Genomic DNA, 14515 nt, shown 5'->3' with positions numbered 1-14515 from the left:
TTGATAGAATAAAATGGTACCATTGTTTTGATTAAACATAGAAAATACAGTTCCCATCCACTGGATTAACTATTCCATAGGTATGTATATATACACACGGGAATAGTATAATAATGGTTTCCCCCCTACATCAGCTGTCTGTCTGTCTACTCGAGAACCCAAAATGATGACATTCTTTAGAAACAATATCAGAAAATGAGAAGAAAAATTAAGTATATTCCCTATTTGCCCTCTTTATCCTTGAATCGCTGAGAAACATCATTACGCAGCATCTGCATGAATTCCTGCAGGAATGAGAATGAAACATAAGACCCATGCATGCCCTTAACAAACACCAAACTCAAATCACAAATCCAGCTACTCACGTCGGCTAGGTTCTCTTCACTGGATAGTTCATCAGCCAGACTTTGATCGCTACTTCCATGGTGATGCAAAGATTCTGTACTTTGAACCAAAGAACGAAGAATCTCTACAGGTGGACTATTGTTCTCGATTTCTTGGGCAACCTCATGAAGATCAATCTGAAAAGATTGCAATTGATACATAAAACTTAAATTTGTAAATACATCATTCTAACAAAATAAATAGCTAACAGGAACAAACCTGAACGTTTTCAGTGGTTGGTGTTGCCCCTCTTACTGCGGTGTTCTCACCAAGCCTCTGTGCAATATTAGGAATTTGTTGAGGCACACCTGAGATGCCACCAAGAGCTTGAGACACAATTGGCATCATTTGCTGAAACATCCTAGACAAGTCCATACCACCACCTTGCCCGGAAAACATGCTTCCAAGATCCTGGGTGTCAATCTGCTGCGCAATCTGACTAACAGTGTTCATCATTGCTGGACTTTGAGTGAATTGCTGCATCATATTCCTCAAGAGATCCGGAGAGCCAGCCCCAGTTTGTTGTGAAACCCCACTCAACAAACCATTTAAAGCAGGACTCTGAAGGACACTAGACATTGCATCTGCTATCTCTGACTGGCCATCAACATTTCGGTTTCCCGAGCCAATAGTCCCCATAACTCCCCTATCTGAGTGTGTCATTGAAGGCATAGCAGGCTCATTTCCCCTGGCTGCAAGCGCTGCAAGAGACTGCAAAAATTGACGCTCATCTCTTTGAGGTAGTTCATTTGGATTGCTGCTACTTGAACCATCAGCATTAATTCCATGAGCTACAGATTGCTTAGTTCGTTTCTAATTTGCAGATCCACCAATAGAAATAAGAATGTCAAGTCCAGGACCAAAAGTTGGAAAAGCAGTACAAGGAACAGAAAGTTCACTACGTGAAAGGTTAAAACAATTCCAAGGAACATTCACAAATCTGACTTTTTCTTCAGTTATGAGATCAACAATAACATTGCACCAAACTGACAAACCACCATAGACACTAATTCAACATAGTAGCTTAGGATTTAGGGAAAAATCATTACAAGGGCAGTAACCAGCTCTCAATTTCTTTCGACACTGTTAAGAAAAAGATAAACAAGGCAGCAGAAGAAATTAAAACTCACTGACCTAACCCTGAGAAATCCCAAGGGCCATTAGTGTACTGTTTGAAACTCAATGAAAGGGCATATCCCTCTACCCTTCTCCGCTTAATTACCAGGCTATTGTCAAACATGTTATGTGCGCTTAAACCCACACATTATATGCTGCGCTCTTACCATTAGACTATAAGTCTCGTAGGGAGGGGGAGCTTATTTATTACTACTTATAAAATTCAACTTCCAAAATCTCTTTAGGGGCGGGAATGCTAATGCAAGGTGAATGAGCAATTGGCAAGACAAAAGGACAAAAACAAATTGAGCACTCAAGAAAGTAAAACAGTAAAATTTGACCTACCATTTAATGGTACATGAACACTAGAAAACTCAGCAGACAAAATCATTTCATTTAGTACCAACAGAAAATGACTCCTTATCACATGTCACAGACAAAATCATTTCATTTAGTACCAACAGAAAATGACTCCTTATCACATGTCCTTCTAAAAATCCCACTACATTTGGAAATAAAAAAGGAAGGTACTCTATTACCACTCCATCTTTCAGCAAATCTAACAATCAAAGATATATCTGGGAAGCAGCATCAAAACAGCTTGCTTACCTTAGGCTGCAAACCTCCGAGCCCTAATCCAAGGGGCACAGATGAGGATTCATCAGGACTACCTAACTCCTGACTAGACCTTTGAGCTCTTCCTACACTGACTGAAGCTTCTGGCTTACTATGAGACATTTCGCTTGATTGACCTACACTCTGGCATTTACAAGTTTAATTAGGTCTAGAATGTCAAACTAGAGGTAAAAAGATAGGTCATGGAATCATTTTATTGGCACTGACCATTTTATCCTCTCTTCCGGGAACACTGTGTGCTGGTAGAGGCTCAGGCACAGTCATCCCACTTGCAGATGTCTCATCTAGTTGAGTGCTAACAGTATCATTCTCAGCACCAGACGCAGTAGAGCGCTCTTGGCCACTTGGGCCATCTGATTGGCCTTCATGATACAGAAAAAGCACTTCAGAAAGTATATCGCCGTATTGTATCATCATCAGCCAATTAAAAAGTACAGACGTTACACGTGTTAACAAGAAGCTCTCAGTCTGCAAAAAGTTTAGATATGATAATAGATTATTTTAGGACATAAATCTGTGGCGCTATACCAGGCTGTGGCATACTAGAGACTGAGATAACAGCAGGCCTTGGTGCCACAGCTGTAGCCATTATATTTCCAACAGGCAGAACCCTTGTTTGGCCAGAATCAGTTCCATTACCACGTTCACCGTGTGCTCCATCTCCATTGGCCGCCCTAGCACCAACTGCAGAAGTAATAGGCGCTAAAAGCACCCATTGTTAGAAAGGTTACTACATTACTTCCCAATTATTGCAATGCTCCACGAGAAAATAAGGAAAAACAATAAGCGAAATACAGAATAATGTACTAGCATATTTTTCGTACCTGCATGTATATGAATATTAACATGCCTTGGGGCATTACCAACGCCAAGAGCGCCAAAGGTACCAGGGTTAGGTGGAACAGCAGCTGAGTTACCGAAGAGTGAACTGGTTTGAAGGGGGAAAGGCTACATCAAGGAAGAGCAACAAGTCATGAGAAAAAAAGAAGGAGCTAGCATCTACCTATTTTTCAGATTGCAATCCTAGCCTAGTCCCTCTACTTTTATCTGTCAAACAAACCTGAACCATTATGGGGTTCGGCCCGGTGGAAGATATGTAAACAGCAGGACCAGCATTTACTGAAGATTCAGCCTGCAAATATCAGCTTAATAATTGTATGAGAAACACTAATAGAAAATGCTTAAACACCAATAAGAGAAGGGAAAAGTCATACAGGTGATTGTCCCATTCTGAGAGTCAATATCGTCCTTCCAAGCTCTAATAGAAGGGCACCTAAATGTTGCATAACTTGACCAATTAGCACAGACTCTGTCTGCACCTGTCCCCTTAGTGCAGGATCACTGGAGACTCTTCCTTGTTCCAACCGCCCTGCAAAGTGCTACAAAGTGGCAGAAGATTAACAAACAAAATCAAAAAACAAAAAGAAAGAGGGAACAACTTTGCCGAAGGAATTGGCATACAACTGACTTTTTGGACGGCTTGATAAGAGCAAGTTGACAACAAAAGAAAGTAAAAAAAGTTCGGCAATCATCAGTGAGTTAGAGCAGAAAGGGAATAATGTATCAATTCTAGGAACCATATCTTTAGCAATAATTATTTATGATATCTTATCAGTGATACATAAAGCAACTGTAGGGAGTCCATCAGAGCCAGAAGGTAAGGGAACTCTCCTAAGCAATGCAGGAGTAAGGATGCACATGCATTGCATCTAATGCTATAAGATTTCACTGTTTGGTGTCGCAAGTGGACCAACGTTATTTTGTGCCGTCAAGTTGGTTGTTATAAAGAATAAGAGCAATATATATGGCCCTGTGCATGAATGCTGTTGCAGTGGAAGACTGGTGAACATCATACTGCTGTACAGTTGTGCAAGGGGTGAGCACAAGAAAGCTGCTGTACCTCTCTCTAAAGATATGCCTGAGTACTGTATGATATATTCCCGCACTATGTCAAAGTAAATCACTTACTGAGCCCAGACATGGTATCATCAAAGCTCCGGAATGTTGTCAAGAAGTGCTCCAACACAGACGGAGCATAGCAATTCCATTTTCCCATGAAAAGAACGGTCAGAGAAGATGGATCCATACCATCAAACCATAGAGGACTGATATTTTACTATCACATCAAGAATAAGCAAATACAATGCAAGTTTGGTCGCAGTGTGAATATAAGAGCTAGCCAACTTGCAAGCAGTTTGAGTGAGGCTTGGCAGCCAGAAGATATTGAGCAGTGTTCAACCTGCCAAAACTGAGGAAGTTTGTATACCTGCATTTATATGCATGGATAGGATCAACCCTTCTATATCCCTTCTGTATAAGAAAGAGTCGAAGATCTGGAAACCAGCAACACTCTTCTAACCTACCTATACCCTCTTCTTCTTATTGTCCCTCTGTTATATTAAGGGGTTCCTCGTGAAAACTTGACAACTAGTCTTCGGCCTGTGATTTATCAAAGGGAAATTCACAAGCATCAGGAAGGTCGTTCTCTGGAGCCTTGTAGAACTTATCCTAAATGAACATATCCTCCTTAAATGAAATATATCAACATGGACAAAACAGAGGAGATTGCCTCGGAACAGGTTCTACGTCTCTCCCCCTACAAAGGCTCCTCTCAATCTTCTCATCTCTGTAATTTCTTTTCATCTTCCCAAGTGATTTTAACTAATCAAACCTTCACCTCCCATCTAAAACCATGTAATTAGACCAGATAAATAGTAATTTATGGCCTTCCCTTCAAGGGTCATTTGTCTTCAGTGATTCCTATACCAATGTGTTAGGACTCCTAATCACAATTTCAAGAAAATCATTAAGGGGATGATAACATGTAGGTATATTGTAATACAGTTGAGGAAGCTAGAATTAAAGATATTACACTTCATCCCAACCCCCCCCCCCCTCCTTCTTTCGTTGATAAAGATTTAAAGGTTTTGAACTCTGGTCTTTTATGCCAAAAAATAGTCATTTTCCTTTAAGGGCTTTGATTTTAACAAAATAAAGGCGGTCTCCAGTAAAACTGGTCAAGCTCTGAGCAAAATTGCAAGACTGAAAAGCTCAAGCTAGACACTTCGCCAAGATACGGTGTGCCCAGATTAGCTAAAATATGTCCATTACACAGTACATGTTGCTATCAATGATAGTCAAAGATACTTCTTGCCAGTTGATTTCTTAACAGTAACACTAGAACCATGAAGATACTAGAGGGAAAGGAAAGAGGAATGGGGTAGAACCTTAATCATAAAAAGGAGATCATTTTATGGATCAAAGGAAGGCACTGCAAACAATTTCTGCTATATGGGGAGCAATGATATACTACACATGGCAAGTAAGAAAGAGGAAGCTGTTGAAGCAAACAATTGTTAATAGTACTTTTGCCACAGATACAAGAAGAGACAGAGAGAGGATTGGATAGTTACAATGTTCAAAGAGAGCTCATAGAGTTAAATTTTGATTTAAGGTTTAAGTAACTAGTTTATTTTACTTGTGATTGGAGATCTAGTTGTCTTAACACCCCCTTCCTAGAAGATGATTAAGGCTCAAGAGGCTCTTTAGGTGTATCAAATATTTAATTTCAATGGTAGTGTTTCACAGTTTAATACCAAAAAAAGAGATATTATGGCCATGGTACATACAGATAATGCTGCAATAACTTGACCACCAAAAAGACGCTCTGCCTGACGCAGCGCAAGGCTCAACACTTCTGGACTCGATAAGCCACGATCATGTGTAGGCAACTGTACTGCAGGTGGATCTCCCGCATTATTAGGTGACTGGTTCGGCGGGTAACCTGAGGTAAGAGAATGCGAAGTCTTTCAGAGATCCATTTACCAGAAGAGAAAAAGCAAAAACAATAAAAATCCCCACCATTCTGTGAGAATACATGCTCCATCCCGTCCATGAATTCAGAAAGCGTGATCAAGGAATCCAAAAGGGGCTTCAACATGAAAAAGAAAAAAATAAATGAATCAAACATGGCCATGAAAAACATGAGACAGAAAAAGCATAATATCTGAAAGACATTCTACCAAATTAATTGAGGGAACAGCTATTGCTGCCCCCAGAGGAATTTGCACTACTTGCGGCAAAGATTGACCAGAAAATGCCTGCCCAGATTGCTGACTTCCTGACTGACTTAAACTCTCATTTCCTTGAGGGCGAGGAGCTGGAGTGCTGGCCTGTTCACAAACCAACCCACCAAGCAAAGATAAGGGAGGAAGCAATGAACAATGGTAAATGAAATTCCTCAGCACCTTGCTAGGTGAACATAAGTGAAATTAAAGGTCCCATATAAGTGAAAGTCCTGTGACTTTGAAACTTGAAAGGGCTCATCGCACAAATGACACAATAGAGAGAAATTCCAGTAAAATATAAAGGTAGCAGGTGAACCTAAGAGATCCGAAACATAAGATAAAAAGGTGGGAAAAAAACCTGCACACCAGGAAGCTGTCCACCGGTCATGTTCCCGATCCCTACAGTGTTCAAAACTGCCCCAATAACCTATAAAGTTGGATTTTTTTCTGTTATAAGATTCTCCCAAATCAACTCAAATAACAGTGATTAAAAAATCTTGCAACTTCTATGCAACCCACCCGATTAAGATCAGGCACAAGTCCTTCCCCCGGATCTCCAACATTAAAAGTTCCAAGGACAACACTGTGTGAAATCTGCCCGATACGATTCCGTGAGCCACCAGCAGTGGGTTGAGGCTCTTGTCCTGTGATACTCAAAGATAATAAATTGTTCGTTACCTCTTGTTTGTTACACCTCTGACTAAGAAATCAGCCAAATGACCTGAGAGCCTAAATTTCAGATCACGAAGCCTTTACCTCTGTTAACATTGTTAGTAGTAGCTTCGCCACTGCTACCACCTGATGGAGCTTGCAATTGAGACTGCCTCAGCACTAAATGTAGTGTGTCCCCATTTTCCACATCTGGAAAGAGTTAAGCTTTGGCAAGAAACCCAAAAGTTGAAGATGAAAGAGGCTCCATTTTTTGCGAAAATATTACATCTAATCATGTGAAGTTGTATAAACAAAACATTGAAGTATTAACTAATGTGCTGGTCAAAGATAACTCTCTAAAATTAATCATAGACATGATAGGACTTAAGAGGTGAGAAACCAATCAATTTGTTAGTTGGAAACAACTCACTGAGCTTACTAACCAACATGGACACCCTTCTAGATGACCAGGGTAAAGGATCAGCGAGATATGATATCTAGAGGTATTTAGGTTTGTTGCATATGATATCTTGAGGTATTTAGGTTTGTGGCATTACCAAAAGTCAACAAGTATTACCCTCTGGAGATTAATATCCCAAGCAGACAGAGACCTGATTCTCCATTATATTCATCCCAACTCTTGGTTTCTACATAAGGCATACATCATGCGTTTGAGGCCTTCCGCAGACAATAAGCCTATTAAGTGGAGAGTAGAGGGAGAGCTCATTATCAACTGAGTTTCGAACTATGACCCAGTTCAGGTTTGTGGCAGTTGTGTAATCTCACTTGAAGGGGTTTTCAGTTTAAAGAAAAACTACTTCAAATTATGTTCAAACCTTGTATATTCTCATGAACTCCAGTGTACTTCACCCTCAATGAATCAGTTCAGAAAATTTCAAAGCATTTAAAAATCAGCTATCAGTTTTGAAACAGAAAAGGTAGGACAAGCTTATGTGAAATGATAAAATCCTGGAAATTACCTCAATAGAGATGTAAGGAGCTAAACGCACATATACAAACATCTAACAGAAAACTCTGACCAACAAATTTAAAGAGAAGAAAATATTTCCAGCATAGAGTGCTCGAACTACAGACACAAAATGAGGGGGGAACTTGAAATCCTCAGTTGATAGGATACGATATTCAGAAAGAAGGTGATTATCCTTCAAGACCTTGCCCCTAAAAATTAGTCTCTGCTGCTCAACAGGTACACCAATCTGACTTGCTAGTTTGTCCTTCAAGGCTGAAACTTGCAACTGAGATTGAGACATGGTAGAGAAGTAAAGTAGACAATGAGTTCCAAATAAGAGATGTATCAGAGAAGTACAGTGCACGTGATTGATAAAAGATTCCAAGTGCCAAAATCCACATTTTAACTTCATATCAATAAGTTTTTATTCGAGAAAAGGTCTCTACGTTTCAATATATTATTTCTAACAAGCATAAAGGGGGAAAAATCACTTTTCAGAAGTAGCATAAATTTAAGAAAGCTCTGCATGTAACTGAATAAGCATGGTAGTAAATACTCTTTTTCAGCATAACCCACAACAGAAACAGAGTAAGTAACAAAATTTACATTCTTATCCACGTTAAAAGTATACGTCTGGGAATCTAAGGTCTTGATGTTGAGAACCACGGTTGATTCAGAACTTCCACCAGAATCATTACTTGTACTTGACCCTTCAACTGCTTGCTGATCAGCCATGAAGACTTCAGAAACAACAACTACCTGCAGAGAAAACTCTGATGAAACAACAACTACCTGAAGAGAAAACTCTGATGGATGGTAAGCATTTATAGAGCACCATGCAAAATAGTTGAGACAAACTATCACTAAGGAGCAACTGCAAAACCAAAACGACCATCCACCCACATATTTTAAATGAAGGCCTAGACCCACCAATATGCAAATCATTCATTCTTTTTTCTTTTTTTTTTGAGAAGTTAACAATACACAAATCACACATATAGATTCATGAACAGCAAAGATAGAATATTCAACAAAGCATAATTAGCAGCAAAATAAAACCTTACCCTCCCATATGCACCCTCACCCTCACCCCCCACCCACCTCAAAAAAGAAGCAAAATAAACTAAAACTCGAACAATTTAGAAACGAATCCATTTGGAATAATATAAAAATGACCAAGGATGGCAAAATCATGAATGAAAAGAAGAATTGTTTTGCACATCCTTTAATACCAAGGTGAGGCCCAAATCTTTTTTTGTAGGTACTGTAAGAATATCAGTGATGTAAAACCAGCAACAAGGGAACGTTGAAGCCCGGAAAATCATAAACCAGAGATGCACATCAATCCTCAACCTACATGAGATCATGTCAAAAAAGAAAAATCCACTAACCAACTTTTCTCTCACCCCCTCCCATTCCCTCCTGCAAGATTTATTTCCATTCAAATTTATTATGTTTTAAAAAGAATAATTTTATTTCCATTCAAATCTAAAATTCCACTCTGCCTTTGATTGCAGACAACACTTGAATTTTTAAGATGCATCCTCGTTTCACTCATGTCAAGTTAATGTTGGCATAGTTGTGGCAAGTAAATATGTAGATTTGCACAGAACCACAAACAAAGGACTAATGAAATAAATATAGTGGCATTGTCTGTAGACTCTATTGTTAATTTTTTTTTGTGACCGGGCAATTTGGGGATAATGGGCTTGTACATCTGCTCTTCTACACTTAAATATAAAACTTGGCACATTTTGCATTCCACATTTCACAACCTTTGTTGTTCAACCAAACCCATAGAAGATGGGGATTCTCTTGGCATTTACCAATAGCTTTTTAAGAGAACATACTGATTGTTGTAACTTCATACACACTTTTCTACAGCTCAACTGTCAGCATATTTGTAATTGGTTTTGGACTTCAGTGAAGGCCAGGCAATCCCTTGAACGCAACTTTCACTCTCACAGGTCAAGAAAAAAGCAGCAGATATTAAACATTAATTTATTCAGGTCATAAGACAGTGAAATCTTATCCAACATGCCAATTGTGTTTGGAAACTAGGGTACACCATATGATGTGCCCATACAGCTTAAGTTTGCAATTTATAACCATGGCCGGCAATTTCTTTTTTTGAGAGAGAAATTACGCAATTTCTTTAGTTATGCTTTCCTTTTCAATACTGTTAGCGCTTGTTTCCTTTAATCTTGTTTTTCTTGCTTCTCAAGAGACGAAACAATGGATCTTTAACAAAGACAAGTAAATTCATAATACAATCATTTGAAATAATACTTTCTATATGATCTCTAAATGTTCAACTTTTATCTTTTTATAAGTAAATGTTCAACATTTATGTCTCAGCTGGGGCTTCATTTATGAGTTATTGACATATCTAAACAATGGTTTACAAGCTAGATAGCCTAACCTACAAATGGACCGTTATGAGCTCCTACAATATCTTTTAGTCCATGGAACCTGCCCTGTTGATCTTATAAGTGATCTGCTATGAGGAATTGCAATATCTAAATGGTGATGGGACAGCAGTTCCCAGAATCAAGCCTAAGACCAAGTGATAAATATGAATACAGCTTCCATTGGCTAGGTCGCAATACATATGAAATTCCAGTATCTCAAATCCAAAAGTTGAATCAAAGTTCTAATCCTCAGTGACACTACACGTAAGGTCATACAGAAGCTAGAGCTTTAAGTTCAGTAAAAAAAGTGTCACACAGAATAATCTCCCCAAAAAGAAATTCCAGCTTGCCATCTGATTCTACTTCAGCCACAAGCACACAGAAAGCGTCCACCACTAGCTACTGCACTGCTCGATTGCATCAGACCTTTGGAATAGTTTTGCTGTTTTATGGGTCATGCCTTTCTCTAATAGGGATGCTCTTGAAAATTGGAGTTCTTGGGAAGTTGACAAAGCCATCAAGACTATTTGGCTGATGATCATGGTGCTCTCTTTTGGTGTTTATGGACAAACGGAACAAACAATGTTTTGATGGAATTTCAACTTCTAGAAAACTTTTGAGAAGCAGATGTGTAGTTAGCCTTTTCAGCTGATCCAGATTGACCCTTTAAATAATTTAGAACTCTTCTTGGACATTCTTAGCTCTATAGTTTAGGAAGAAGCTACAAATCCTTGTTTTTGTGAGCTCGACTAAGCTATCCTTGTAAAGCTTGCATCTTCTTGATGCCTTTAATGATTCTACTTACTTCATCAAAAAAGAGAAGTTCAGCAAAAAACTGAAAGATGATTGATATGTATTGCCTCAATCTTTTTTTCCCCTCATTCTCTTGGATAAAATATTGAGGGAACCGACGCAAATACTGACTAGTAACCATCAAAACTTTGTATATGTCAAGGAAACATGAAAGCACGAGATTTCAGTAATTCAAATCCAAAAATGGAATCAAACTTCTAACCCTCAATGATACTACACATAAGGTCAACAACAGCCAAAGCTTTAAATTCGGCAAGATTTGTATTGCCTTGATCTTTATCTTTTTTCATTTTCTTTGATAAAAAAATTTGAGGAAACTGACGACTAGTAACCATCAAAATTCAAACCTTTGTAGACAACACGCAAACGAGAGCTTACATTAGCTTGTAAAGCAATAACAGCAAGAAATGAATACACAAAATTGAGATTGGAACATTCATACGAATCAAACTATACAAAGCATTTTAACCTAATTTACGATTAAAAATCGTAACAGCCGGAGAGATAAACAATGGAAACCTACTAGCAAGATTTCGACAGAAGCTACAGATCCTTAATGTTATGAGCTTAACTGAGCTATCCTTTGTAAAGCTTGCATCTTCTTGATGCCTTTAAATGAATCTACTTACTTCATCAAAATGAAAAGTTCAGCAAAAATCTGAAAGATGATTGATATGAATCACATCTTAATCTTTTTCCCCTCATTTTCTTGGATAAAATGTTGAGGAAACTGGCGGCAAAACTGACTAATAACCATCAAAACTTTGTAGACATCACGCAAACAAGAGAGGATTAAATGTATAATTCTATTCATACGAATCAAACTACATAAAAACCTTTTTAACCTAATTTACGATTGATTTTCAACAGATTAAAATTCATAGCATGATTCTAACGGAGAGATAACGACGGAAACTTACACGCAGGAGTTCACCGGAGATTGAGATCGGAAGGAGCTAAGGAGAGTGAGTGGTGTCAACTTTGGCCAGAGATTTAGCTGAATGACGAAATGTGAATCGGAGGGGAAATCGGGTCGAATCTAATATTTGCCAGCTCGTTATAACATTCCAGAAGGATCTAGAATTTATTTATCCGGCTTGTAGCCGTGACGCCACCAGAGCTCCAGCTGAAACGGAGATGGGTTTATGGGTATCCGGGTCACCACAATCAAATCGAGTCCACTTTAAAGTCCACATTGATGTTCTTGCCTGTTTCCTTTTCACAAAAAAAAACATATTAAAAATTAATTCGAGATAATGTTTGTTTTGAGAAATTTAAGATAAATATATCATATATCATTTCATTCTATATAACACAGTATTAGTTTTGCTCGAGTTAAATGATAATTGAATTTCAATCTTCAGATTTTAAAAAAAATATTACTTCTAATTAGTTAATTTATTAAACACATAAATTTAAACTTATCAAATTATATCGTAAGCAAATCAAATCTCAAAATCATATATGATACTATTTAATAAATAAGTAGCATATAAAAGATATATTACTAAGTACTAAATAATGAATTTTTGATTCGTTGAATATATTATTGATCCAACAAATTAAATTTATAATTAAATAATCGTTGAAATTTTTGTTTTTTAGTACTAAAAATTAATTAAAAATATTATATGAACAAAAAAAGAATGTTATTGAATTGTCAAGCTTTCTTTTTATTATATATATAACATAATATTATTATTTATTCATATATATTATTGCAATTTTGTGACTAGCTTGTATGCATCGAACAAATCTAAATAACATTCTTTTATACAACTATATATGTCGATAAACTTGCATATATATATAAAGCTAAAGTATATGAGTTGGCATTGAATGTTACAAAATAATTTTTATTTCGTCGTTGATGAAATCTTGATTATGTAATAGTTGATTAATGAATCAAATATACACAACAATGACATCATTTTCCAAATAAAAATGAAAGGAAACCCTACATTATGCACTACTAATCCCTACATTACTAATCTCTGCACTACTAATCCATACGTTATTAATTTCTGTACCAAACGACCCTTTAGTAATCAAAATTAATTGTAATAAAATCATTGACGTGTTATTTAAATAAATATCGTTTATACAGTAAAATAGAGAATTGAGTTGGAGTTGATTATCTGAAAAAATAGAGAACTCTATATTTGAATAGTAAAATAGAGTGTAGGGTTAGAGATGCCCTAAGAAGCTAATGGAGTGGACCAGTTAACAAAAAAAAAATTAATGTGAACTTGATATTTTTGATTGAGTGTAGGGTTGGATATGCCCTAAGAAGAATATTTGTAAAACTAATAGGGGATAATGGTAATAAGAGAACTTAAATGTGAGATTTCTGTTATTTTCCCAATTAATAATGCATTACGCAGTTTAGATTGAATTGGTGTTTACTATACAAGTAAATAAATTTAAATATAAAGAATTTTGTACCAAAAGTGTACAAGCTCATAGTTTAGCATACAAAAAGAGGGCCAAAAGAAAAAGTCCTCCCCCCCATTTTTAACACTATTTTCCTAGTTTGAGACTGAAGTGGCATAAAACTTTACCTTGGGGTTATCCCAATACAGTCAATAACAAGTACTAGCACAGAAGACCGGCGGCGTTTGGTGGACCGGAGTCGAATTTGTAAACCGGCCGAAGTCAACCTCCCGTGATGGCTATCCCTGCACCACCATCGAGCTCCGCCGCTTATCAGAAATCTAAGAGATCGTTAGGTTTCTTTGCAAACGCAATGAAGAGGAAAGATAGCTTTTTACAATTCTTCGCCATGACAGGAATTCTTCTTCTGAGTATGAGATCGCTTGGGCAAAAGTACCGCATAAACGACCTCGAGGAGGACAACGCCGCGCTCAAGGAAGAACAAGAAGGGCTCGTTCACCGAATGAACCATATTAAGCAAAGCCTACTTGCTGAAGCTGCTAGTGAGCCCACTGGTGCCTTTGCTTCCCGTCTTCGCCGCCTCTTTGGTGATGAAAGCTGAAACAGTTGAGTTTGTTGTTCTGTCTGAGTTTGTATTTCATATATATGTCCAATATTAGCAGAATTTATAGATTTTATAATTTGGGATTTTGGAGACTTCATCTTGACCTGGAGTGTTAAACGTGAAGCCTTTTATCTTCAGATATCTTAATTTTTCACTTCTAAGGTCTTTTAATTTACTGTTTTTCTTTTGGAAATTTTGTTATATGGTATGAATTGTTCAAAAGAATTGCTAAAGGGAACACTTATGCCTAATTCTATTAGGTGATTGCAACAGCAGGGGAAATTAAATTGAATGTATGAATTATGTAGCATCTACAGAATGCCAACTTTTTGTTCTGTTACTTGACTAATCAAACCATGCACCCACTTCCTATCCATTCAGCTCCGTCAAGTTCCACTTAAAGGCAAACTAGGAGTTCTCTAAATGATGAGATTCCCCGAGACATCATATGGCATCCATATAGATATTA

General features: G+C 37.5%; 2 protein-coding genes across 3 annotated transcripts; one reads left to right on the top strand and one right to left on the bottom strand.

The window, feature by feature from the left end:
* On the bottom strand, nt 1-12184 carry LOC107017836 (ubiquitin-like domain-containing protein CIP73). Of its 2 annotated transcripts, none has more exons than XM_015218110.2 (18): nt 11969-12184; nt 8431-8583; nt 7993-8110; nt 6960-7064; nt 6723-6847; nt 6562-6630; nt 6159-6308; nt 5998-6067; nt 5766-5920; nt 3351-3515; nt 3197-3268; nt 2961-3084; nt 2665-2820; nt 2344-2498; nt 2110-2259; nt 604-1197; nt 366-521; nt 1-284 (listed from the first exon to the last, which is right to left on the bottom strand). In XM_015218110.2, exons 2-18 carry the CDS (start codon nt 8557-8559, stop codon nt 222-224), a joined length of 2556 nt encoding a protein of 851 aa, XP_015073596.1. In that variant the 5' UTR covers nt 8560-8583; nt 11969-12184; the 3' UTR covers nt 1-221. The 2 variants fall into 2 exon arrangements, with proteins under 2 accessions (XP_015073596.1, XP_015073594.1); XM_015218108.2 differs by having other exon boundaries at nt 2665-2838; nt 11969-12183.
* A 1339-nt stretch (nt 12185-13523) lies between these two features.
* On the top strand, nt 13524-14297 carry LOC107017099. The gene has a single exon (XM_015217377.2). The coding sequence runs from the start codon at nt 13717-13719 to the stop codon at nt 14041-14043; it is 327 nt and encodes a 108-aa protein (XP_015072863.1). The 5' UTR covers nt 13524-13716; the 3' UTR covers nt 14044-14297.
* The last annotated feature ends 218 nt before the right edge of the window (nt 14298-14515 follow it).

This window comes from Solanum pennellii, chromosome 4, assembly GCF_001406875.1.
Source record: "Solanum pennellii chromosome 4, SPENNV200".
NCBI classification, from domain to species: Eukaryota; Viridiplantae; Streptophyta; class Magnoliopsida; order Solanales; family Solanaceae; genus Solanum; species Solanum pennellii.
The sequence above is the reverse complement of the archived record's forward strand: the minus strand, read 5'-3'. Positions and strand labels throughout refer to the sequence as shown.

Excerpts from the sequence above, each read along its gene's own strand:
- LOC107017836 (XM_015218108.2), bottom strand. The coding sequence starts at position 8,559 with ATGGCTGATCAGCAAGCAGTTGAAGGGTCAAGTACAAGTAATGATTCT. Across the intron at positions 6,068-6,158 it reads CTGTTCCCTCAATTAATTTG|CCCCTTTTGGATTCCTTGAT; the intron begins GTAGAATGTCTT and ends TTCATGTTGAAG. Across the intron at positions 5,921-5,997 it reads GCATGTATTCTCACAGAATG|GTTACCCGCCGAACCAGTCA; the intron begins GTGGGGATTTTT and ends CTCTTACCTCAG.
- LOC107017099 (XM_015217377.2), top strand. The coding sequence starts at position 13,717 with ATGGCTATCCCTGCACCACCATCGAGCTCCGCCGCTTATCAGAAATCT.